General features: G+C 33.9%; 2 protein-coding genes across 5 annotated transcripts; both read right to left on the minus strand.

Annotated features, from left to right (window-relative positions):
- Window positions 1–1,205: 1,205 nt before the first annotated feature.
- Window positions 1,206–2,975, minus strand: LOC104244046 (small ribosomal subunit protein uS12). Its single transcript, XM_009799345.2, has 4 exons — window positions 2,871–2,975; window positions 1,877–2,032; window positions 1,655–1,781; window positions 1,206–1,506 (listed from the first exon to the last, which is right to left on the minus strand). The coding sequence occupies exons 1-4, from the start codon at window positions 2,873–2,875 to the stop codon at window positions 1,366–1,368; spliced, it is 429 nt and encodes a 142-aa protein (XP_009797647.1). The 5' UTR covers window positions 2,876–2,975; the 3' UTR covers window positions 1,206–1,365.
- Window positions 2,976–5,935: 2,960 nt separating this feature from the next.
- LOC104244045 (interactor of constitutive active ROPs 2, chloroplastic-like) lies at window positions 5,936–11,837 on the minus strand. Of its 4 annotated transcripts, none has more exons than XM_009799341.2 (5): window positions 11,690–11,837; window positions 9,987–10,087; window positions 8,848–9,028; window positions 6,342–7,967; window positions 5,936–6,242 (listed from the first exon to the last, which is right to left on the minus strand). In XM_009799341.2, the coding sequence occupies exons 2-4, from the start codon at window positions 10,004–10,006 to the stop codon at window positions 6,363–6,365; spliced, it is 1,806 nt and encodes a 601-aa protein (XP_009797643.1). In that variant the 5' UTR covers window positions 10,007–10,087; window positions 11,690–11,837; the 3' UTR covers window positions 5,936–6,242; window positions 6,342–6,362. The 4 variants fall into 4 exon arrangements, with proteins under 4 accessions (XP_009797643.1, XP_009797644.1, XP_009797646.1 ...); XM_009799342.2 differs by having other exon boundaries at window positions 11,657–11,837; XM_009799344.2 differs by lacking the exon at window positions 11,690–11,837 and adding an exon at window positions 11,321–11,424.
- Between the last annotated feature and the right edge of the window lie 15,886 nt (window positions 11,838–27,723).

A 27,723-nucleotide genomic window follows, 5' to 3' on the forward strand; every position in this document is an offset into this window, starting at 1 on the left:
GAACTATGAATAAGATAATACAAAATCGTCCTAGTACTACTGGTAAGCCTAGGAAGAACACACTACTATCATTCAACCTACAAGCCTAATCCTCGACTTCCACATCTTTCTATCGTGGATCATATCCTCGGTAAGCTGGGCAATGACATGTCCTGCCTAACTACCTCCCCCAATACCTTTTAGGCCTACTCCTTCCCTTCCTCAGACACGTCATGGACAACCTCTCACACCTACTGACCGAAGCATCTATGTCTCTCCTCTTCACATGCCCGAACCATCTCAGCCTCGATTCTCGCAACTTGTCCTCAACATATGTCACTCCTACCTTGTCCCTAATAACTTAATTCCTAATTTTGTCTTTCTTAATATGTACCAACATCCTCATTTCAGCTACTTTCATCTTCTGGACATGAGACTTTTTGACGGGCCAACACCTAGCCCCATACAACATAGTCGATCTAACCACCACTCTATAGAACTTGCCCTTAAGTCCAGGTGGCACATTCTTATCACACAAAACCCCCGAGGCGAGCCTCCATCTCATCCACCCCGCTCAAATACAATGAGTAACATCCTCGTCAATCTCCATGTTGCCTTGAATAATAGACCCAAGATAGACGACTTCAAGTATCCTATTCGTGTCATTCTCATTTATTGAAAAATATTTTCTTACTCGCCATCCAAACACCGGAAAATATGCGAAAAAACAAATTATTCTTAGAAATTGTTTTCTAGGAAATGTATGAGAAAATGTTTGCTACCCACTAAACGAACCCTTGCTTTTTGGTCGTTTTGTTTTGTAAATCATAATGAGCAAAATAGAACATTTTTTAGAAGTAAAAAGCAGGTAATGCATTAACTCTCTTCACTAATATGTTGCTAGCTTCTAGCTCCCTGTACGCAACAACAAGTTGGGTCTGGGAGGGTAGTCTGTACGCAGACCTTACCCCTACCTAATGCAGGTAGAGAGGCAAAAACATATTTATCTTATAATTCAAGAAACAAAACATCAACTTCACTTCGCATCCGAAAATGAAATATTTATCTTATCAAACATTCACTTCAGACTACCTTTGACATAGTATATGTTTTCCTCCAAAAATTGGACCAGTTTTCGATTCCTCCACATAAAATAATAACCAAATTTAACCAAGATGACCTGACGCTGATCAAAGTGCATAGGCAAAAACACATAGAGGCTACAATTTTGTTAGGAAAGGAGGAAGCATGTAATATATGAACTCAACAGAAATGAACCAAAATTCCAGTACAATGCGCTACTTAATAGTAGTTCACAAAGTAAACTCAAGATAGCTAAAAGTCCATTACACACTCGGAGAGTATTTTGACAAAAAAAGAGGCAATTTAGGATCTTGGCTTCTCCTTCTTCTCCTTGAAGAGAGCTAGGAGAGAGACACCAGAAACCTTCACCACCTTGAACCTGACTCCGGGAATATCTCCCACAGCATGACCTTTCCGACCAAATCCAGCAATCAACACTTCATCCTGGAATATCAAGGATTTAAGTTAGGACACGACGAAACTGAAAACACTCTTCACACTTCAACAACAACAACAAACCAGTGAGCTCCCACAAGCGGGGTCTGGGAAAACACTTCAGTGAATCCAAAATACGTGAAAGCAAAAGACTTACATTTTCTTCAATGTAGTTCAAACAACCATCGTTGGGGACAAAAGCAGCAATCTTCTTCCCATTTTTGATGAGCTGAACCCTAGCACATTTACGAATAGCAGAGTTGGGCTGCTTAGCCTCAATACCTCTGTGAATACATTTCAGCAACTTGATAGGTTAGATACAACTTTCATGATTGAAGGATGACATAAGCAGAAAAACTAGAGTCGAAGATAAACCTACATCTTCTCAAGCACAATTCCTTTGGCATGGGAAGATCCGGCAAATGGCTTCTTCCATTCATTACCAAGATGCGACTTCTTGTAGGACTTGTCAGCCCACCTTTGTCTTCTGCGGTGGGACTTCAACTTGCGTCCAGCTCCCATTCCACGTGTCTTCCTGTAGTCAGGAGTTATTTAGTAGAAATACACTATGCCTATGCTTCACACTAGGTTGTTACACAACATTTGGATGACCAATTGTATGAAACTATACCAGAAATGAAATTCATAGACAGTTATCTTCTTCTTATACCCAAAGTCATGAGAGCAGCTTAGAACTTGATCCTTAATTCGAGAAGCACATCAAATCTCTATCAATTAACTCATGGCACTATAAGATGTTCCTAATTTTTCATCTTGTATAATCACATAAAAGCTGATTTAAGCAACAAGAAAGTAAATCATCAAATTTCTGCGAAATTATCCGCCATGAATTCGTGCACACATCCATCACACATAAACATCTCTTGATAATGGTTGTGTCCGTGCAAGCTTGAGAGGCACCCGACTATTCCACCGGTTACCTCCGCCCTCTCCACCAGATCCATCATACATAAAGTTTCCATGCCCAAATCAATTAACCACACCTCAATCCTAAACTAGTCAGAGTTACCTATATAAATTCATCGTATCTATTTCCCCCTCTATATCAGGTCTATCTCATTCCAGCCATTACAAATTACAACTACTATCTGCTTCTAGCTATCATATTAACTCAATTTCTTAAAATCCAGCAACTTGCTCTAAAATAAAATGATTTCCAAAGATTTAACTAACAAAGAAGAAATAAAAAGTTCTTTTTCGTTCAGTCTACTCCTACAATAGTATCATTTGGACATGACAAAACAAATATCAGAACTAGGAATTTGGTTTTAAAAATAAAAAATTAAATGCTTCAAAGAGAAACAATGTAGAGTGATAAAAATTGGAAAGGAAATATAGAGCTTAGTTCATACCCCATGATTGCAGAGTGAAGAGGATTCCGACTTCAGACTAGGGTTTGAGAGGTTGAAGGAGATAGGACTCAGCCGCCTAGCAAAACCCTAATATAAGAAAAATCATTTTGTAGGGGCCGTTGGGTGTTTATATACAAGAGGGCTGGATTTTGGGCTTCTTGAAGTGGGGTTGTATTGATTGGGCTAGTTAAATTCCTGTCCAAATGGCATGGCGTAGCCATTTTTACATGTGGACATGTGATTATTGAAAAATAGTCCGCGTTTGTAAAATTATTGAAAAATATCCACTATTTAATATGGAGCTAAAATCTGGATGAAGTACCCTGCTGAAATACAGAAATTTCATTATACTGGATTATGGAACTCATGCGTATAAATTTTCAGTATATTATGTTGGAACTCCAGTAATATGAATTCCAACACATTATGCTGGAATCTCATATGTAAAAAGTTTGAACTCCAGCATATTATGCTGGAATTTTTCTAGATTTTTAATGGTGTTTTTGTTTAGATTTTATTTTCGCATGAAAAAGTGGCTAAATTTTGATTAATATTAATGGCTAATTTTTAATTAGCAGTTGTAAATCTGGCTATTTCTGATTTTAATCCTAGATTCATTGGGTTGTATATTTAGGTGCAATCTAGGTTTGAAATATTTTGTTCTATCTTTTTTCTTTCTTCATTGTATTTTTATGGATTAGTTATCTCCTATAACAAATGTTGATATCTTATTTATCTTAAATAAATATCTTTTAAAAAAATTATATTCCATAGTTACCTTTTGATTTTTTATAGCCAAATATCTATTTATGGTGACCTCCTACCCTTAAGCCATAAAATAAGCTTTGTATTATTTTTCTCTCTTCACTCAAATTTCTCCCATCCCCTCAAATTTCTCTTATCCCCTACCCCATATCTATTCTCCCTCTCTCTCATCTTCCACCTTCATCTTACTACCAGAACTCTTCGGCAAAGCATCAAATCCATCCAGTTGAAGGAATTGATACGTTTAATGTATCCCCCTCTATTCTCCATCTAGTTGAAGGAAGGGATACGTTAAAATCCATCCCATACCCCATATCTATTCTCCCCCCTCTCTCTCTCATCTTCCACCTTCATCTTACTACCAGAACTCTCCGGCAAAGCATCAGAATTAGAGTTTTCTGGCGAAGACTTTTGGGATGCCGAGCAATCACCCGATATAGAAATTTTCTTCGGCGTAACAACGACAACCGGAGGCAACGGTGATGGAGAGCGAGGACTAGATACAAAGACGACGGAGTTTGGGACCGAGCAACTTGAATTTTTTATTAATATATTTCAATGTATCTCGTTGTATTTCATTGTATTCAGTATCTCGTTGTATTGCATGAATGTATTCATATATTTTTTTAATTAATATAATTTATGTATTCAGATGTATATTTGTATTCAAATTGCTTTGTTTTTGTTGTATTTATCGGCTGGGAAAAATATTTAGTATATTTTCTCTGAAGATTGCTATGTTTTTGGGGTGTTTTTTGGTTGAGAATCTTTTTTATAACTAAAAATACAAATTTTGTGTGTTATAATTGAGTTTGTTGAGTTATATTAGGAGTCTATTATGTTAATTGATTCACTTTCCGTTTAAAAACAACTAAATAGACCATGAATTGTGCTATTACGTTACTGTATTCACAAATACATATCGTGAATACAGTCGAATACAATAATCTGTCTAGCTGTAATCCCTCGTTTCACGCCGTGAATACAGTCGAATACAAAAATCTGTTTAGTTGTAATCCCCTGTTTCACGCCTAGAAATGCTATTGTATTCATGAATACAGTAGCTTAAATACATCGAATACACTTTAAAAAACCTGAAAACATAGCTATAGAAAGTAATATAGTAAATGATAGCTACATCTAGCTAATAACCACTAAACAATAGTAGTTTATGAAAATTTCTCTAATTTTATTTTGTTCGTAGCAGTTCCAAGAACTTAACTTTTTGAGATCAAGATCTAGTTTATGGATTAATAAGTTAATTCATATAAATATTCTAATGATTCTGCAAAGTATATCCACGGTTCGTATCGAAAGTCTCGTTCCTATAATGTTACATTTGCCACTGATTTTGTTAAAATAAATTGAATGATTTGTCATTTGTTTAGATTGTCAATATTTCTCTTTTATTTTTTAAGATCCTTGTAATTGGCACTATATTTAATATTGATTTATGCTTGAAAATTTCTTAGTTAACAAGGATTTAACCAATTATTAGTAATAGCAATTAGCCCTGAGTTGCAGCATTAGTAATAGCAATTAGCAATTTGACTTAACTCTCATGTCATAAACACACATAGAACTTATTCAATCCAAAGTATTTGAAGAAAAAATCCAATTAAGTAGACCTATAAATACTTACTTCCATTATGCAAACGGATATATATATATATACACACACACTACATGGCATACCAAGGACATGACCCTTGATAGGAGGGGAATGAAAGCCGAGAATCAGAGTTGTAGGTAGTCGTATATCTCTCCTTTCCATAATAGTAGAAGTAGTATTTTGCATTCTCTTATTCTTGGACTTATAGTACTATATATTGTTTCTTTTGCTTCAGCTATTTCACTATCTTACTAGTGTGTTGCTTCTTTTCCTTTTCATGCTTTTTCGAGTCGAGCGACTATCGGAAACATTCTCTCTACCTTCACAAGATAGGGATAAAATCTGCATATACACTAACCTCTCATGGCCCCACTTGTGGGATTGCACTAGGTTTGTTATTGTTGTATATGTACTACATGATAGTTATGTTGACGATACTGATGAATTGTCTTTTTTTGTTTTATTTCCATCTTCCTGAGCCGAGGGTCTATCGGAAATAATCTCTCTGCCCTATCGGGGTAGGGGTAAGGTCTGCGTATACACTATCCTCCCCAGACCCCACTTAGTGGGACTTTACTGGGTCGTCGTCGTTGTATATATACTACATGAACCACCAAAAAGGCTTTGTTTACCACCTTTTTTTCCCAATCCTTTTCTTTTATGGATCCAAACTTTGACATAATAAACATAGATCAAAATGTCATTTTTAACGTGAATTTCCTGAAGCAACAATAGAGCAAGTTCTACCATTAATCAACCCTCTTAGGTTCATTAAACTTGCAAGAAATAGTTGGAAAATATAACAGTCTGTCTCTGAAAATACCAATTGCCATACAAACTGAATTTTCAAAAGAAGAGATTAAGCTCTTACTATTTCCTAAGCAAACCTACCAATATAGGCAGGTGAGATCATACAAAGATCATCAATTTCCAAACAGCTATACAAAAATCTGCAAAAGAGATTCATTCCAGGAGCAATCAGCTGAGCGACAAACCTGAGAAGGAAAATAGAAGATTTATTAACAAATACTGAAAAATGTTTACGCGCGGTTAAGATTACTGGAGAAATGGAGCGATGATCATGCGAAAGCAACCTGCATGATACGAGGCATTATTTACTTCTGCCCCTTTTTCAATAAAACACCAATTCTCTTCAACATGTTGTTATTCTTCTTCTTTGGCGAGTCATCTTCCAAGTCGTCCAAAAGTGGAGAACCAAGCTTTCCGCCTATAGTGTGGTAGTCTAAAGAACTTGTTCTCTCGACATATTTCCCGTTATTTCCAGCTGAAAGCATAGATGCAGCTGCTTCAGCAGCCTTTCTCCATTGATCGCATTGCACTTTTAACCTCCTCAGCTCGGTTTCCATCTCTGAGTTTGCAGTCTGTGCTGCATCCAACTCCTCAGTGACCCGTGCTACCTTTCTACTGCTCCTATCTGCTTCCTCAGTCAAATCTCCCAGCTTGATTAGAGCCTCACTTTCTGCAGTTTTTGCCGCTTCTACTAAGGCAAGTGCCTCGTCGCTCATTTTGGTACTCTCTGATTCCCTCTTTCCGATCTCTGACTTCAGCAGCTCATTTTCCTCCATAAGACTCTGCAGCTCATTCTCTTTGTCTAATAAATTTCCTCTTAGATCTCCCGAAATTGACTCAGATTGCTTCAGTTGAGCAGATAGTTCAAACTCTTTATCAGCTGACTGCATTTGCTCGACATGCAGACTTAGCCCCTTATTCTCATCTGAAATGTTTTGCAGTTCGGCTTCTTTGTTCATCAGTTTTTCTTTTAGCTCTTGCACTTCAGATTTTGTTTCATTTAATTTTGCCTCCCATTCGGCCTCCCTCTGAGTCGATTCAGATTTTGTGCGCTCCACTAGCTCGTAAGCACTTCTTATCTGCAAGGTGCTCTGTATGTATTCTTCCTGATACTTTCTCTCGGAAGCCTCTAAAGCAGCTCTTAGTTCACTTACCTCAGCTTTTAGTTCATCAGCTTCCACAGTTACGCCATTTCCTTCTGCAGCTACAGAACTTTCTGAAGACTGGAGTTTGCTGACAAGTTCCTCCAAAGAAGCCACTCGATCCTTTGATTTTTCCAACTCCAAAGACAAGGTTCTGCAGGCGTCCATCGCTTTCAGACCTTCAGAACGTAGAGTATCCTCAGTCATCTTGGACATTTCAAGCTGCATTTGAGCTTTGCTAACTTCTTCAAGCGAACAAGCCTCGGATTCCTTGCTATCGTTAAGCTGGTTTCTCAATTTCTCAACCAATGTAAGGGTCTCCATAAGTTCAACCCTTAAGCTTTGAATCTCAGCGTGAGCAGACTCAGCATGATGAGCTTGAGTGGCTTCAGAATCGGCCACTCGGTCCAACTGAATTTTAAGTTTCTGAATTTCATTCAAGGCAGATGCCAAAGCAGCAGAGTCCAACTCATGCTGCTTCTGGATAGCTTCAAGCTCGGATTCCCATGCTCGGTCTCGGTCCTGTGAGATCTTCCGCAACTCCAGAAGTCGAGCTTCCTCTGAATCTGAGAGCTCAAGTAGCTGCTTCTTAGAATCCTCGAGCTTTTCTGACATGACGGCGAGCTGCTTTTTGGCTTCATCGGCATCCTGTTGAGCCCTTTTCTTCAATGATTCAGAAGAATTAAGCTGGTCTTTCGCCTTCTTCAGCTCCTCTTGGAGTTGAGCAAGCTGGGCTTCCAAGTCGGATACTTTGCTTGGACGCTTCTTCTGTATTACACAAAATAAGAGCAATGGGCATCACACTAAAATTAGGTACCTTTAAGAAGGAAAAGAACAAAAGATTAGAAAAGTGAAGCCCGGTGTACTAAGCTCCCGCTATGCGCGGGTCCACGGAAGGGCCGGACCACAAGGGTCTATTATAGGCAGCCTTACCCTGCATTTCTGCAAGAGACTGTTTCCACGGTTTGAACCCGTGACCTCCTGGTTGCTAGCAAATACTGTGAGTGCCTTGGACTAACAAGTAACTGAGCAAGAGAGTTTCTTCATTGACAACAGTGACATACAAAGGCCATCAAATATGGGAGGGCATCATGCGTCAGAAGCAAAGGGTTGTGCATGTACCGAAAGAAGATAACAACCCCAATCACTTTTAACCAATGTAATATGTTTAATCAAGAATGGACATGATAACGACTAGTCTTTTTAGCATGAATGGCGAGCAAGGATCAAAAGCTTATTGGGAGTAGACATATTTTACCTATATCCTAGTACAACAACAACAAACCCAGTATAACCCACAAGTGGAGTCTGGAAAGGATAGTGTGTACGCAGACCTTAACCCTACCGTGTGCAAGTAGAAATGTTGTTTCCGCGAGACCCTTGACTCAAGGAACTTTACATATATCCTAGTAGACATAACTATTTGTAGACCTTCAAATAAAAGCTTTTTTCTCTTTGAGTAAGACCAAACATTTTTTTTAGGGATGGTAACAAGAGTAATACCATACATATTGTGACAGAAAAGAAATAATTTCAGTTGTACCAATTAGTCAGAAAAGCCATTTAAGAAAATTTGACATTCCAAGCATAGTCATTAAATCCAATTGAGAAGTACTGAATATCCAAGCTTAACACATAACACAATTACCTCTATCACTGGACTCCGAGGCGACCGGCGACCAACAACTTTAGGACTCCTGTCTTTAGGTGTCCTGGTTGCTGGATTTGGAGATGAAACAGAATCAGCATCTGAACCCGGAGTCTTGAGTTTTCGAGTTGTCTTTGGTGTAGCAGGAGATGTCCTTTGTGGCACCTCCACAGAAACAGTCCTTCAGCAACACGGGAGAAGATGAACAAGATAGTCAAACAGCTATTGCAGACAACAACAACAAAAAAAAATAAAACTCATTTTAATCCCACAAGTGGGGTATGGGGAGTATAGTGTGTGTGCAGACCTTACCCCTATCTCGTGAAGGTAGAGAGTTGTTTCCAATAGACCCTCGGCTCAAAGGATTATGGCAAATAATAACCTAGTTCTTAAAAGACATGGACCAATACAGGCTCGCAGATTAGCACCACTTTTTTTTTAATGTATGCCAGTTGTTTCCGCGAAAACTTTACCACTGGCTTCTTTTAGAGCACAATCAGCCTTACAGCTGTTCTATTTGTTGTACCAATATGTTACAGAAGTTTCAATGTGAATTTTGTAATATGATCAGCCATCAAATATCTAAAAAACTGCAAGATGATAGATGTGATATTAGATACTAACGTAATGTTTTAACTTCCTTCGTACAGGGTAACTGCACATAATTTCATTCCCCATACAGAAAAAGTTGATCTCCCGATCTTCAACATTCATAGCTTGGGAATTTCACAGCACAATTCAGTTATGAGCATTTCGATAATATAATTCTTGAATAAGTTAACCTTAGAATGTAGAATTATAGACAACTGTCAATGACATTATACCTTAACAATCAAAAAAAAAGAATCATAAACCACTGTAGTAACTCTTGCTTAAAGGACCACTGAGCTCTAGACAAAGAGCATCCTCCGACTTAGTAGTCAAGGACTGTGAACGAATGCACTAAAAACTAGAAGGCAATAATTGAACATGAAAACCTATAGTTGATAAACTAACAAAACCAACGTTCCGGTCTCATGAAGAGAGAGGAAAATAAGAAGGAAAACAAAAGCAAGGCATTTGAATTATCAGCAAGAGATCAAGAGATGCAAAATAGGAGGTCATAAACAACAACATGAATGAATTAGAAATAGTAATACCTTGCTTTTGGTGTCTGCATATTAACTTACTCTCAGCAGTAAATGTAGAAATGTGAAAAACTGAATGAGCTTTGTACTAAAGACCAGCTGACCCACAACACCTGAAATAATCCAGAGGATTCCTTAGCCGAGAAAGAAATTGTTATGTGTGTACATATGCAAAAGACAAATAAGGGTAGATGACTAATCTGTAAACTTTAATCCACATTCAAATTTGGAAATAAAACTAAACAAAAAACACTGTCCCTTCAAAGAAACTCCAGATAAACTACCTCCACTCCACCAACCAAACCTACAATGGAAAAAGAAGAAACCAAAAAAGGACCAAAAAAAAATACAATGGAAAAAGGCAGCCAGATGCACTAAGCTACTGTTATGTGCTGGGTTCGAGGAAGGACCTGACCACAAGGGTCTATTTTATGCGGTCTTAACCTGCATTTCTGCAAGAGACTGTTTCCATGTCAACAACTTTACTAATTACGCCAAGACTCTTCTTCGGAAAAAAGGAAAAAAAAAGAAAAAGAAAAGTTGCAATCAAATATCATTACTTAAGCCATATATCCACTTTTTTTCTTTTTCTTTATCTTTACTCCTGTTCTCACACTGTATAAAAATAACATCTTTGGGACAACATTGTGCATAAAGAATATGACATTTGAAACCACATTTCAACAAATATCTCAAAAGTGAACATAAAACATAGTAATCACAAATGACTTTTTTGAGACATAATCAGATGAAATGATTTCCAAACTTAGGAAACTTTCTTATTTTATATTTCTTGAACTAAAGAAACCTACTTCAAAATTTAGACAAAATGATTAAAATAAACCCAAAAAACACAAACAAGGGAAAAGTAAAGGGAAGAATTTCTTTTATAACTAAACAACATTAGTACAAGGATAAAGCAGAAAAGACAACTGAGAACCCGTGAAGATACTAAAAAAGACAACAGATGCAACAGGACCATTTAACTCAACTACAAAACAGAAAATTCATGTTTTCAAGAAGAAAAGAGTTAGTTGGGCTTTGGGTACTTAATCATTTTCATAAACTAAGCTTCAACTTTTCATGTTTGACTGAGGTTATATAGATCTAAAGAAACTACAAACACTTCATTTTAAAGCATTTGAGTTTTCGGAAACAGCCTCTCTGCCGTTCAAGAAGGGTCGGAGTAAGGTGGCCTACATTCCACCCTCTCGGGTCATCACTCGTGGGATTATACTGGTTTGTTGTTTTTGTTGGAGCCAAAAACTCAATCCACATTGTAAAAAAAAAAAAAAAACAATATTTCCTCAAAGTTAGAAACTTTATCAAAAAAGAAAACAACCCACATGAGAAATCAATGCTCTAAGCAAATACAGCTCTCCAAACCTCACTCGTGCTATTACACGGGTCTGTTGTTGTTGTTGTTGAAGCCAAAAACTCAACCCACATTGTAAAACAAAACCAATATTTCCTCAAAGATAGAAACTTTATCAAAAAAAAAAAAAAAAAAAAGAGAGAAATCAATGGTATAAGCAAATATAGCTACACAAGACCCAACAACAATAACACATGTAAATATTGAACATTCTTTAGATAAACCAGAAAGATAAACTAAAGTTTTCTTGTGAAAATACAAACCAGCAGCTAATAATATTCTTTAAGAAAAGAAAAGAAAAACTCACTAAAGCTCCAAGAAGAAGAAGAAGAAGAAGTACCCTAGAAAGAGGAGAAAGAAAATGAGGTGAAGAGCTCGAGGGGTTAGCTTATTTTATTTGCATACAATAAGCCCTGAGAAAGAGAGCAGTAGCTTCAACTCAGCTCTATGCTGTTTCCCAAGACACAAAACTCTCTTTATTTTTTCCTCTCTTCTTTCTCTTCCTCTATGTAGTTTTGTTTTTGTCAGCTACTACGCTCGGGTTGGCTGAGTTTTTTAATTATCAAACCAAATTAATTATATCGTGTTATTTAATTTAAAGATCAAACCAAATCAATAAAAATCGAGTTTTTTAATTTTAGATTTTCGGGTTATTTCAGGTTTTTTTTTCCATAAAGTTTTCATAGCACAAAACATAAAATTTATGCTCCAAATATTTTTTTGATCCTAGAAAGACATAACTATATAAGGTGTTTTTCAAGAAAATAACATAAAATATGAGATGAGCTATGTCATTGTACTAAAATATTCAGCAATAAAGATAATAAAATTGCATAAAATAAATATTATTAATATACCATAATAAAAATAAACATAATCTAAAATTACTAAAATAATTGTACGACACTATTTTACATGACTAAACACTATAAAAAAAATAAGTTGTGCATTTTATCTAAACCATAGAAAAAATAAAAAAAAAATATAGATATCCAACACTATTGTCATTCATAGTACAATTTAATTGAATGTCTTTTGTTAGCATTAATACTGACTATAAAATTTATTGTAGCATTAAAGAATTATAAGTCCAAGTCTAAAATAATACATTAAAGTATAAAATTATAAAAATGCTTAAGAAATATTTATAAACTACACAGGAATAAAATAATTTTATGTATTAAATATATCTTAGACTTCTATACATGTAATATCGGGTTGGTTTGGTTCGGTTTGACTTTATTTAGTTAAAACCAAACCAAACGAATTATGATCGAGTTTTTTTTTCAATACCAAACCATAGTCTGATTTTTTTTCTCGGTATGATTCAGATTATCGATTTGGTGTGGTTTGTCGGTTTCCTTTTTACACCCCTAGTTGGGATTTAGGAACCAAACAAGAAATACTCTTTCAACTCAATTTATTTCATGCACTTATTTTTTTGTGTCTCACTAAAAAATGATATTCTCTTGTCTCAATTCAAATTTAAACTTCTTATTTTATTTTTATTAAAAATAAAATAATCTTTTGAAGAAATGCAGGGTAAAGCTGCATACAATAGACCTTTGTCGTCAGGCTCTTTCCCGGACCTCACGCATAGCGAGAACTTAGTGCACCGTTTGCTCGTTTGCCTTTTATTTTATTTTTAATTAGGAGTGTGTGAAGGCCGAGAATTAGAATAGAAGGTTACTAAGTAGTCGAGCGAGTCTTTTGTAAATACCATTGATATTTGTATATTCTTATATTTTCTTACTCGGAGATTTTTACCACTAGTTTTTGTTTCTTTGGTCTTTAGTTATCTTACCATCTTACCTTACTGTTGTTACAGTTTCTTTTTGCTTCTTTCGGGTGATGGTCTATTGGAAACAACTCAATTAACCTTAAAGTCTGCATACAGATTTTATACTAGGTTGTTATTATTGTATTTACAATCACACAAATGTCAAAGTGCATCATATAATGATAGATAATTTAATTTATAATTGTATAAATATTATGGTTTATTTTAAATAATAAATTGAAAAAAAATAATTCTTTTTCAATTTTTTTTTTGTGGTTAGGGAAATAAGAAGGGGGGGGGGGGGGGGGATTTAAAATACCATAGCGCTGATATGGAAAAATTTAATGCTCACGCTCGAGAAACACGCGCTTGGTAACGCTCTACTGGATGTGATGGGCCCCACAAGAAGGAACGGGTCAGTTAATGAGTCCGCTCCTGTTTCCTGAAATTTCCAATGTCTTTTACCACAAACCAAACACAGATTGGATAGATTCCCTCTTGTTTTCTAGTCCTTTTGACAGTAACTCTACTTTCAATTTTTTTCGCTTATTTTGTACTTTGTTGGTCAAGAAAACTTCTCTTTAGTCCATTTAAATTAGTCCATTTAAATTAAGTAACATACACACTGAAGATTCGATTTTATAATTTATTATATATGCTTTTTTCAATTATAGTTATCAATTTTATCGGAAATTAGTAAAAAAAATATTTCATAAAAATAAAATAAAAAGTTTTTATAAGGACAATTTCTTCTATTCATACTGTAAGTGGATACAAAAGATTATTTCTTTCACCCATTTGCCGCTTGCCGAAATACAGGGTAAGATTGTGTACAATAGACCCTTGTGGTTTGGTCCTTTTCCGGACCGTGCACATAGCGGGAGCTTAATGCACCGGACTCACACAATCATAATGCTGTAATAAATATGAGGCATATGTAGATATCATGCTATTATTATAAATTAGAAGAATTAACCCAAATAGCCGCTCCCCCAATCACTTAAACTAAAAATAATCAGTGGAGGACCTGGAGGTATAATATATGTATAATTTATGTATTATATGTGTATAATTGTATATAATTACCATATAATTTATGCATATGGCTAAAAAATATAAACAATGAATATGACCATGTAAAAATCACATTATTTATACGTGAGTTGGGTTTAAGACTTCACAAATTGTGATGTACGGATAATATTCCTTCATTCTTGACTAAAGGTATCAAACCTATAAATAGAAAGAATTTTGGTAGAAAATATTTTTTTCTTTAATGGACCTTACGTGGCGTAAATATAATTAATCGAACCTTCGATGTATATTGAAAACTAGGTCAGAATCTACTTATTAAATTAATTCAGATTTATGCCATAAAAAGAGTCATTTTCAGAGTTCTAAATGACAACTTCTTTGCTCTCGTTCATTGAAGCAAATGTGACAACTTGGTACCAAACAGTCCTACTATGGCAAACAACCAAATTAGGATAAAAATGACTGTCAAAAAAACATTAATGAAACATTTGCATGTGTCAACGACAATAACGTTTGTAAATATGTCTTATCAACTCACAAATAGCTAGCTAAATTATGCATAGCTTTTTAATGTCACAATAATTAATAGCTAATTGATTTGTTCAAAAGTTAATCGCATAATTGCTTGTTGCTTTCACTCTAAGTAAAGTTTAAGGATTTGATAGCAACTTTTCTCTTATTTGTTTACTTTCCATCTTTATTTTTCTTTTACACTTTATTCTTGCAAAATTATTGACGAAGAATATTCCACGAGTTCACGAATTTGGATCCAACATGATTAACGTTTATCTTGAAAACAAAATATTTACGAACATCGACAGAAAATTATAAACTAATGACTCCTATCTTTTATTCAGTTAGAGATTATTGAGCTAAAATCGCTCAAAAATATTTTTAATGTGGTGTTATATTATCCGTTTTGGGTCAAACCGGCATTATTTTTTTCGAAAAGTCTCACACCATAATTAAGAGATCTCTACACATTATACGTATGTTCACAATATTTTCAGCTACCACGTGAAACTTTGTTCGACCCTACAGAGGTTTTCGAATTGTGAATTTTCAATCATTTTGTATAAGCATTTATTTGATTTATCACTCTGACTAAAGAGTGAGCTGTTAAAATTATTGTAATATAGTAATTGTTTACAAATTGCATAAAGCTAAAGTAAAGTACCTCGTTCTAGTGGACTCAGATGATCACTCAATTATCCGAAATTATCTACTAAAGTCATCTTCTTCTCGTTTGTAGCAGCAAAGTTACTTAACTATGCCTATAGCACTCAGAAAGTCACTCAACTAGATTTCTCAAACTTTTAATCGCCAAATACCTATTTTACCCTCTAAGTTATCAACTTTTATCTTCTTTTTACTTTTTTTTTAGCTTTTTAATATTATAATGTTTTCTTTTTTTAATTTATATTATGGACTTACCTTAGAATAAATAATTTTTTTATAAATTAAAAAAATAAAAATAGTATTTAAGCATATATAATGTTGGAATAATAAAATAATGAGCATAATAGAAAGTTAATGAGAATAATTTGTTTATAATAATAATTTTGATATTAACAACAAAACTCAATAATTTATTTACATAATTGAGAATGAAAGAAAATAAAAAGTTTAAAATATATATTCCATGCATGTACTATAGAAAATAATTATTTAAAATAAAGGTATTTTTATAATATATATTATATATTCTTAAAAATTATGCTCAATTATATTATTACTCTAATATTATATATGCTAGAATAATAATAATTTTTTTATTTTTAAATAAATTTATTTGTTCTATAGGTAAGTCCATAATGTTGATTAAAAAGAGAAAAAATTATTATTTAAAAAAGTTTAAAAAAATGGAAAAAAAAAGAAGAAAAAAAAAGTTGATAATTTAGAGGGTAAAATAGCTATTTCACAATTAAAAGTTTGAGAAATCTGGTTGAATGACCTTCTAAGTGCTATGGCGTAGTTAAGTGACTTTTCTATTACAAACGAAAGAAAAATGACTTTACAAGATAATTTCGAATAGTTGAATGACCATTTAAATAACGGACTCCACGAGATTGTCTGCTAACTTTTGGAAAGAAATTGCCTAATTAATATTTATGGCTAAACTGCTGGCCTATAGATACAGTAGAGGGCCAGCTGAAGGAAAAATGTCATTTTGACCTATCCCCAATTCAGTTAAAGATCAATCAGGAGTGGTTATGCAATCATATGACAATAATTGAAAACTTTAAAAATTACTGGTACATATTACTATTTATTTATTTTTGATTTTCCGTCTGGTATTCAGTGTTCGGTGTCCGGTACCCGCATTGAAACCCGACTATATCCAGATTATGAGTAGATTTAATAGTTGCACCTATATGATTTTTCTAAAACAAAAAAGAAGAAGAAGGGAATTCAGTGAGAGCCAATATTAATGAAAGCATATTCAACTTATATACTTTAGATGTCTTAATTATATTCAAAATGTCTTAATTTGTTTTGGTATGATTATTAAGGTAAGATTTAAAATTCCGTCTCGAATTTAAGTGTAGATAGTTTAAAAGTGTAAATAAAATTATTATTTCGAGTAAATAGATCAAAATTTAGTTGGTAACTAGTCGTTATTAGAAAGAATAGACATAGACTACATTATTTAAATCTTGACAACTAACTGACAATGAAGCATAACTTAACAAGATATACATTAGGCACATGCATGCAAATATTATGAATTAAAGAAAATAATAAGAAAAAGTTGTTTAACATTAATTACAGTCAAGCCTATATATAACAATCATTCTCTATAATAGAACTTCATTATAGTGGCCAAATTTTCGTTGGAATCAATTTTTTGTATTATGTTATAATATATATTTTCTAAAATTATACTTCACTCTAGCAGTCAAAATATATCGAAACAAACGAGACTGTTATAAAGAGGTTTAACTGTATAACAGGAAAAGGGTCTATAATTTCAAAAATAAGGAAATCCCATCTTCACCAACCTATTTCTATTAAGATAATACAATTTCCAGATTAGATTAGGCAGTTTACAGATAGTGAATTGTCTGTTAAGAGGGCCCCTTCTATTTGTTTTTGTTTTTAGGGGTAATAGTACCTTAGAATCAAAGGCAAAAGTCTTAGGATCTTTCTTTGGTTATGTTGATGTAAGCTAAGCCAACTTCCATATATCCAAACAGCTATGCAAAAATTGAAAAAAAAAAAATCAGCACTTTTTTAAATTAGGATATAATATTCTAGAGAAGGAAGTTCAAGGATAGAAGCGAAGTCAGATTTGAAGCTTATGTGTTCAAAATTTTAGTTTTTTAAGTTATTGACTTTAAAATTATAATTTGTGCATATACGATGAATTTCTTAAGACAAATATAAAATTTAAACGGAAATTACTAAGTTCAGCAGAACCTATAGCCGAAAGGCTGGCCGCTCCGCCCCTGATGGCTATATATAGCTTAAGATAATAAAAATGATAGAGAAAAAGAAGAATACATATTTTGGTTTGGAAGCTTGATAACATATACTCCATGTGTGTGTGTATAGCACAAAATGTTTTTATGTTAAATTTGTATCAATTTTTACGAAGGAATAACTGGTGCAGAGGCATTTCACGGCCATTGAAATATATTGAGTCGACCTTTCTTACCCTATAGAAATATTTTCAAATATCATAGCGGATTTTTGGAGATCATGAACCATATTATTATTATTATTATAACAATAAGTTATATTTTCTTAAAAATATAACATATCAAGAAAATTAAGACTTTTCTACCCCAACGGGATAGCGGTAAGGTCTGCATACACACTGCCCTCCTAAGACCCCACTTGTGGAACTATACTGGGTCATTGTCGCAGTTGTTGTAAGAAAACTAAGACTTTTCAAAAAGATGTTTATAAGAATTATGCATGTTGGACAATGATATTAGGCTATATAGACGATATTTACATCCTAAATGTACCATGCGTTATTGTTGTTTTGAATGTTAAATGATAACAAAATGCTCTAATTGGTGTTCTTTTGCGTCGCAGGGACTAATCCAAGTTAGGAAGAACTATGGAGTGTTTTGGAGTCAATAATGTGAAGAAAACGTCCAATCAAGAAGCACCCGAGCGGAACGAAGCAAAAAGTGGACTGAGTTGGAATCCACCGCGAACGCGGTGGATCGCGGTTGGACCGCGGCAGGCCAAAGACGCGAGGCACAATGTTTGTCTCTCACCGCGGTCGCGCCACGTTCTACCGCGGCCGTGGTGAACTGTGCAGTTGCCCAGAACTTTTGGGACCAAAGTGTAACTCGGAGAAAACTTATTCCAAACCCTTATAAACTCAAGAAGCTCGCCCAAGAAAGTATCAAGCTTGTTTTTAGACTACTTTGGAGGCAAGAACAAGTGTGAGAAGAGCAACCAAGTATTAGAGTTTTTCTATCTTCTCTTTATTATTGCAATTACACATTATGAATAATTTAGTAGTTTTATGTTGTTTTATTATAAGTAGTTAATTCCTTAGTCTAGCGTTTTGATGAAACCTATTGAAGGATGAACTTCTTGTTATGTTAATATAGTTTGCCCGGCTTAATCTCTATTTGTTCAACTACGTTCTTGTTGTAGTTAATTGATAGGATCCTCAATTAGCTCTGCCTATTTAGTGTGCATAACTCGCGAGAGAGTGCATATTTAGGTAATTGTTGAACAACACCACTCTCAAAGTATATGAGGGAACAATAACCGAAGCTTTAAAGGCGGGATTAGGGATAACGAAGCCTTGGGTGCAATCTAAAGTGAGCTGTAATAAACAAAGTCAGCTAGCGTAACTCGGGAGAGTACGTCTAGTAAATTATCGTGATTACTCGGGAGAGATTTACGGTAATAAGAGTGCTCATGATTGATAGAGAAGATTAGGTGAATCTATGTGAAACATAACCGGAAGGGATTCCATCAATAGGGGAAATCATAACCTTAGATCCTTCTCTTAATTGTTTATAACTTAATCATAGTTAGTCTTTATTTGCTTATTTACAGCCAGTCTTAGTTAGTAGAAACATCCTCAATTGTTATTCAAAACGTTTGGGAAGTTAATTACGTAGAATTTCGTAAGTCTAACGAGAGTAATTGATAGGTTAATTCCTTGTGGGTTCGACTCTGGGCGAAATACTCAGATTATATTTGCAACGTCCGCGTGTCCTTTTTATAAGGCATAGTTGGCGAGATCAGGTAAAATAAATTTCCCAAATCAAAAGAAACAAGAATCTATTCAAGATATATACATCCATACAGCAATACATTTTTAATTCATTACTTTTTGGTCTTTCTCTCGTATTCTTTTCATTGAGCTCAAGTTCAGATATATAAAATTTGCGTATTCAATAGCTAGAGAAAATACAACAATAAGAAATATACTATCCATTGTTATAAAATAAAGACTATAAAGTAAAGAAAAGTATAGAGAGAAACTGATATATTATTCGAATTCAAACTGATATACATAATGAACTGAAATCTCTTCTATTTATAGAAGAAAGGAAGCTGCTGTGTAAGCTGCTACGCAAGCTGCTGTGTAAGCTGCTATTACAAGCTGCTGTGTAAGCTGCTACTGCAAGCTGCTGTGTAAGCTACTACTATACCAGATATGGATAATCTTGTACTGAGAGCAATGTTTATCCATAACGGAGTACTGAATGGATAAACTTATTATACCAGGTATGGATAATCTTCTACCTAGGGTAATGTTTATCCATAACCGGGTACCGAAGTGATAAGCTTCTTCAGGAAGCTTATTTCCAATAGAGTACTAAATAGATAAACATATTTACGGTGGAGTCCCATATGGATAAGCTTCTTCAGGAAGATTATTTACAACGGAGTACTAAATGAACATCCATAATATAATATATTTATAACACTCCCCCTTGGATGTTCATTAAAAGATAATGTGTCTCATTAAAACCTTACTAGGAAAAACCACGTGGAAAAAATCCTAGTGAAAGAAAAAGAGTACACATATTTAGTAATACACATTGCTAGGTGCCTCATTAAAAACCTTATAAGGAAAACCCCATGGGAAAAAACCTTAGTAAGGGAAAAAGAGTGCATCGCGTATTTTACTCCCCCTGATGAAAACCTTGTTTCAAATATTTGAGTCTCCGCATTCCAATCTTGTATACCATCTTCTCAAAAGTTGAAGTTGGCAAAGATTTAGTGAATAAATCTGCTGGATTATCACTTGAACGGATTTGTTGCACATCAATGTCACCATTTTTCTGAAGATCGTGTGTGTAGAATAATTTTGGTGAAATGTTCTTCGTTCTATATCCTTTTATAAATCCTCCCTTTAATAGTGCTATGCATGAAATATTGTCTCCGTATGATATTGTGGGTCTTTTATCACATTCCAACCCACATGTTTCTTGAATGAATCACTGATCTCAATCATATGTACTCCCTGCTTGTCAGTTTGAAATCGAGTTTTATGGGTATCAGATAAATAACCTGCATCTGCATACCAATACGATCTGCACCACTTTTGTTAGCATTAGCAAGATAAATAAGTGCACCATCTACACCGAGATAGAGTATTTCAGGACCAAGGAGCTCCTCATCCTCTTCTAGAGGTTGGAACGGATCCTTATTCACTTCAAGTGATTGAATATTCATTGGTGTACTTAATGGGTACACTTTGTCCATGTAAAAGTATTTTTAAGACCCTCTTGGAGCTCTTCCGGAGTTCCAATAAGATTTATGTCACCAACATAAACAACAAGTGTAACAAATTTTGATGACATTTTCTTTATAAAAATACATGGACAAATAACATAATTTATGTAACTTTCTTTCAGCAAATATTTACTGAGGCGATTATACCACACGCGCACAGATTGCTTTAAACCGTACAAAGATCTTTATAATTTGATCGAGTACATTTCTCAAGACTTTGAATTATATGCTTCGGGCATTTTCAATCCTTCAAGGATCTTCATATAGATTTAGCCAAATAAGTCATATAGGTTAAGACTTGTATCTAAATGGTATGACATCTTCAAGTGTCTGGACTGCTAGTCCGATCCTCACAATCTTTTACAATATTGTGCACTATATTGTATTAAATATATCGTCGACGATCATTTTGTGTCAGTTCCGAAGCGACATAACTTGTGGAGATCTCATCACTTTCTTTATTTTCAGGTACCTGAACTTTTTCGGGAGTTTCATGAAATGTTATGTCGTGGGCTCTTCTAGAGCTTATTTCCTCCTCATTTTGATCATTAGCTCCTACTATTTTTCAAGGATTGTTACCTTTGGAACCGATTGGTCTACCACGCTTCATGCGTACAGTAAACTCTATCCTTCAGGGGCTTTAATTTTAATATGAGCATTTGCAGCTGAAATATGATATTTAATTTTGGATCAACAAATGCTTCTGGCATTCGACTTGAATTATCTTCTAAGTGAGGATCATGATAATTCGATTCATATAGCATATTTTTCAACTGTTTATTCCATCCCCCAAATGTTAGAAAAACTAACATATATCCCCAATCATCTTTGGGAAACATATCTTTGTGTATTATGGTAGAGAAATTAATCATATACCACACAACAAAAGATAGTAAAAATATTTGGTTTCTGATCCTAAACCAATTGTGAAGGGAGGACTTATCATATATTGTTGATCTGATGCATACAAGTGTTGCTATATGCAATTTAGAAAATCTTAGACCAACACATGAAGCTTTGTTCTCATAAGCAATGGTTTAGCCATTAATAGGAGGTATTCAATGCTAAACCAGCTTGGATATAAACCAGCATTATCAAGATGAACTGTCTTGATTTCATAATCTGAAAATTATGCTCTTAATCGAGAAAAGCAATTCCAAATGCCAAACTGCAGGTTGACAATAATTACACATGTAACCATCTCATATATGCACCTATAAGTGGTTCACATGATAGGTGAACGGGCCCATATTCACCTTTTATATATTTCAGAATCAGGGGTCTTAGTCCCAACTTTAGCTGGTATAATCAATTCATTATGAGAACAAGCAACACATGAGAATTCCTGAAGAATCTTCTAGTTCTTTAGTATATGCTTATCTGAATTCTCAAATAGCTCATTTAAAAATGGCAAATGAAAACTTCAAGTTTATCATGTCATGTGTTATCTCTTAGTAAACTTCTGGTTTACTATGACATAAACTTTTGCTTTAGTAAACTTCTGGTTTACTGTGATACATGATATAGTACAAATTAAAGAATAAGGTGGGTAACTTCTCACATACATATTATTTTAGCCCCTAGGATTGTGGAAACATGAAGATTATCAATCTTCCAATCATTTGTAGTCTCAATATGATAGCCATTTGTATTAGTAAACTTCAGGTTTACTACAACATATGTTTTGACCATAATCATATAATATGAATGACATATTTGTATATAAGCTCTTCGAGAGCCTTCATTTATTATCCACAATCTAATATTTATCTGGCACTACTGGTGTCATGTATTCTTTAGGCAAACATTTAGCTCTTCAGGAGTTGTTGATACATTTTGTACTATCAAATATTGCTCAGACACTGCTGGTGTCATGAGAGAAAATCACAATCAAATAAACAATGTAAAACAATTGTTTAAGCACACGAAAACTCCTCTTCATAATATTTTTCCACTTCAGGAGGCAATTTCAATTGTGTTACTTCTTCAGGAGCAAATTTAAAATACGAAATATTGAGTATATATTCTCTCAATTATATTAACTCTTCTGGAGGTGAATTGTAATGTATTCACATCAAGAGCGCGTTCATATTTACCCGACTTATTAGTATTGTCACATTCACTTCAGGGAATGGATTAATATTATCAAAAGTTCTCATCCTTCAGGAAATCGAACATAATTATCTGAATGCGCATTAATCACATCAAATTGTGATGCCTCAACCTCTTTTAAAATATTTACTACTTCAGGAGCAAATCGAGGCGTGCATTTAATATAGAGAATATTTATGTAGCTTATCTTCAATTGTAACCATAGAAAGCCTAAATTATCACTTCTGGTGATCATAGGCATATACCACTTCTGGTAGTTAACAAAATATAATTACAATGAGATATACGAAATATAACCACTTCTTGTGGTTGTATATTTCTTGCAAACTCTGCTAGAGTTTAAGTTGATCTAATAATGTTATCCATATTCTTCAAAATGACATAAACAAGATATATTATAGTAAACATCATTATCAAATCATAATTTTTCTTTATGTACAACAATTACATAACCATACTATCTATTACAAATAACAAAAATTAAAATATTTACATTTCTACAGATTCACCACCGATTACATGACTTGTTTCTCCTTCTGGGAGTGCAAGGTAATCAGTTACATCCAAATGCATGAAGTCTAAATTATCTTCAGAAATAAAATTTGCTTCAGCATTTTTCTCTGTCTTCTTTAGGGAGGCTTGATAAAGCTCAACCAGGTGCTTTGGCGTACGATAGGTACGTGACCAGTGCCCTTTTTCTCCACATCTATAGCATATATTTTCTGCATTTGGTGCTTGCACCGCTTCATGCTTTTGTTCCTTCCTTTTCCACTGCTAGTGGTGAGGATTGTTCTTTGGTGCATTATTATTACCATGATTAGAGTTTCTTTCCTGACCACGACCATGACCATGACTGGGGCCACGACCTTTTCCACGTTTATCCTGGTGGAAGTTCGTCTCATTCACTTCAGGGAATGGACAAGAACCAGTAGGTCGGCTTTCATGATTTTTCATTAATAGCCCATTATGTTGCTCGGCTATAAGAAGATGTGAGATAAGTTCAGAATACTTTTTAAATCCCATCTCTCGATATTGCTGCTGCAGGAGCATATTCGAGGCATGAAAAGTGGTGAAAGTTTTCTCCAACATATCATGATCAGTAATATTATCACCACATAACTTCAATTGGGAAATAATTCTGAACATAGCAGAATTATACTCACTGATAGATTTAAAATCTTGTAGCCTTAGATGAGTCCAATCATATCGTGCCTGTGGAAGAACGACCATCTTCAGGTGGTCATATCTATCTTTCAAATTATTCCACAGTATGACTGGATCTTTAACAGTAAGATATTCCATTTTCAGGCCCTCATCAAGGTGATGGCGTAGGAATATCATTGCTTTGGCACGGTCTTGGTTTGATGCCTGATTTTTGTCTTTGATGGTGTCTGTCAGACCCATCGCATCAAGATGAATTTCAGCATCAAGCACCCAAGACATGTAGCTTTGCCCGATATATCCAGGGTTACAACTTCAAGTTTAGAAAGATTTGACATTATTTAGGAAAAGAAAGTTCTTACCTCAGATACTTTCAAAATATTTGCTCGAGATGACAGAGTCTCGTGCTGATAACGTGTTATAAAATAAAGACTATAAAGTAAAGACAAGTATAGAGAGAAACTGATATATTATTCGAATTCAAACTGATATACATAATGAACAGAAATCTCTTCTATTTATAGAAGAAATGAAGCTGCTACTACAAGCTACTGTGTAAGCTGCTACTACAAGCTGCTGTGTAAGCTGCTACTATAAGCTGCTGTGTAAGCTGCTATTACAAGCTGTTGTGTAAGCTGCTACGCAAGTTGCTGTGTAAGCTGCTACTGCAAGTTGCTGTGTAAGCTACTGCAAGCTGCTGTGTAAGCTGCTACTATACCAGATATGGATAATCTTCTACTGAGAGTAATGTTTATCCATAACGGAGTACTGAATGGATAAGCTTATTATACCCAGTATGGATAATCTTCTACCTAGGGTAATGTTTATCCATAACCGGGCACCGAAGTGATAAGCTTCTTCACGAAGCTTATTTCCAATAGAGTACTAAATAGATGAACATATTTACGGTGGAGTCCCATATGGATAAGCTTCTTCAGGAAGATTATTTACAACGGAGTACTAAATGAACATCGATAATATAATATATTTATAACATCCATGATTTTTTTTCCTTTTAATAAATGATCATTAAATTAGAATCCTTATTATCTAATGCAATATTTAACCAATATGCAAATATTTTCAACGTATTTTCATCATAGATAAGTTTAAATTAAAATTTTAATTGGTTAAGAAAAAATCTAATTGAAAGAATTTTAATATGTTACGATTTATGGAAAGTGACTATTTTGCAAGCAATGCTTGTATCTTATTGTATTTTCATTTTTGTCTAGCTCGTGTCCAAAATATTAGAAGGTAATAACTTGTTATAACCTTATAAAATATTTTTAATAAATTAGTGAGTATATAACATTCCATACTTGAAAATGGAAATTCCTATCAGTTAAACCTATCTATAACAGTCTCGTTTGTTCCAAATATTTTTGGATGTTATAGCGAAACGCTGTTATAGAGAACATATATTATAACATAACATAAAATTTGGTTCCGAAAAAGCTTGACTTTTATAGTAAAGTGTTGTTATATAGGGATGATGTTATAGAGAGGTTTGACTGTATTAGATGGGAGTAAATCATAATTTTGTTTATATCATTGAATTGCATGCAAGGACATCTGGGTGGTCTTTTAGCCTAAAGGCCCAATAAGGCCATTTGAACATAAAAATAGCACGGGTTAGCCAGTTTTCGGACTAGTCATTCAAAAATAGTCAGCGGTTATAAAGTTATTAAAAAATAGTCACTGTTTTGCTGCAACACGGAAGGTTCCAGCATAATATACTGGAGATCGGTGCACCTGTGTATGAACTTCCAACATATTATGCTGAAACTCCAACACGCGAAAAGTTCTAGTATAATATACTGTATATTGGAGCACCAGTGCTCCAATCTCTAGTATATTATGTTGTACCAGTATATTATACTGGAACTCCAGTTTAATATACTGGAGTTTCAGTGTACTTATGCTGGAATTCCAATATAATATACTGGAGTATTTTTTCGGATTTTGAATAGTGTTTTCGTCCAGATTTTATTTTTACATGGAAAGTGGCTAAATTTTGATTCTTTTGAAACTGTGGCTATTTTTAAATGACCACTTGTAAATCTGGCTATTTTTGAATTTCTCCCATTTGAACTCGTATAAAGAGCCCATAAACTAGTAGAAATGACACCAAATAGCCAGTCTAAAAGGCTGCTATTTAGAAATTAGCCAATATATTCTAAATTTCAATTTTTCAGTTTAATTTTTCGGGACACAAATGTCCTGAATTATCCTAAATTTATATTTTTAGTTTAAATTTTCAGGACAAAATAAGTACGGGCTAATCCCTAAATAGTAGCCTTTAAAAGCGACTCCACTCATAAACTAGTCTATCACGTTCCAGACAGATTTTTTTTGTGGGGTTGGGGGGGGGGGGTTGGGGGGGGGGGTTGGGGGGGATACTTATCAACTTTAGTGTATGCACCAAATTATCTATATTATATTTAAAGGAGAGTAGTATGCATTGTGGTTAAGCCAAGTGGCAAACTAAAATGAAGCCTCTTGGCAATTTTAGGACAACATTAATAATTAGAAATTATAAAACATAATTAATGGAAGTAGTTTAATGAATCGTATACATAATCTAAATTAGAGACAAGAGGGGTTGCTCTGATGGTAAGCAACCTCCACTTCCAACCAAGAGGTTGTGAGTTCGAGTCTCCCCAAGAGCAAGGTGGGAAGTTCTTGGAGGGAAGGATGTCGGAGGTCTATTTGGAAACAGCCTCTCTACCCCAGGGTAGGGGTAAGGTCTGCGTACACACTACCCTCCCCAGACCCCAATAAGTGGGATTATACTGGGTTGTTGTTGTTGTTGAATCTAAATAGATCTTAGACAAATCTAATCTATAATTAAATTTATATGTATATTTGTATCTATATCTATATTTATATTTATATATTGATCTACTAATAGATTGTTTTTCTATATTAGCTAGAAATATGGAGGTGAAAAATTAATTAAAAACTATAATAGAAAAAAATAAAAATATATAAAGACGTAAATTGAGATAACCTATAATTATTTATACTTTGGAGTAAGTTAAAATATAGAATAAAACTAAAATTTACTTAAGATATTAAGGATTTATTGAGTTTAAAAATTAAATAATTTCAAGCAGCAAAATAAATCTTACATAAAGTATACAAATTATTTATAAGGTAATAGAAAAATTAAATAATCAACAAAAGATATTTTAATAACAAGAATAATAAATTCATATTAATACTGATAAATCGTGCAAACAAATATTTTATACGTAAATATTACTACAACATTTAGTTATAATGTGTTCGAACAATTAAGAAAAATATTTTTCAATGATTATATTTGAATTAAGTTCAGTAAGTTTAAATTTGAAAGCATAACATAATTATTTTTAAAATATGGTCCAATTAAGAAAATAGAATGATAAAAATTATTTAAATTTGAGATGAGAAAGTTTTTAAATTTTTATCTATATTATATTAGAATGAGTGTGGTAAAAATAAATACTAAATTTAAACATGCTAATAAAAATTCACATGACAATGTAATAATATTAGGTATTGAATAATATAAAATC

Source organism: Nicotiana sylvestris, chromosome 7 (genome assembly GCF_000393655.2).
Source record: "Nicotiana sylvestris chromosome 7, ASM39365v2, whole genome shotgun sequence".
Classification (NCBI taxonomy): Eukaryota; Viridiplantae; Streptophyta; class Magnoliopsida; order Solanales; family Solanaceae; genus Nicotiana; species Nicotiana sylvestris.

What these genes read in the sequence shown, in the direction of transcription:
- LOC104244046 (XM_009799345.2), bottom strand. An exon ending in GGAATTGTGCTTGAGAAGAT is followed by an intron (nt 1,782 to 1,876) that starts GTAGGTTTATCT and finishes ATGTATTCACAG; the next exon opens with AGGTATTGAGGCTAAGCAGC. An exon ending in TGAACTACATTGAAGAAAAT is followed by an intron (nt 1,507 to 1,654) that starts GTAAGTCTTTTG and finishes TTGATATTCCAG; the next exon opens with GATGAAGTGTTGATTGCTGG.
- LOC104244045 (XM_009799341.2), bottom strand. Translation starts at nt 10,006, where the DNA reads ATGCAGACACCAAAAGCAAG. An exon ending in ATGCAGACACCAAAAGCAAG is followed by an intron (nt 9,029 to 9,986) that starts GTATTACTATTT and finishes GTGTTGCTGAAG; the next exon opens with GACTGTTTCTGTGGAGGTGC. An exon ending in CTCGGAGTCCAGTGATAGAG is followed by an intron (nt 7,968 to 8,847) that starts GTAATTGTGTTA and finishes TGTGTAATACAG; the next exon opens with AAGAAGCGTCCAAGCAAAGT.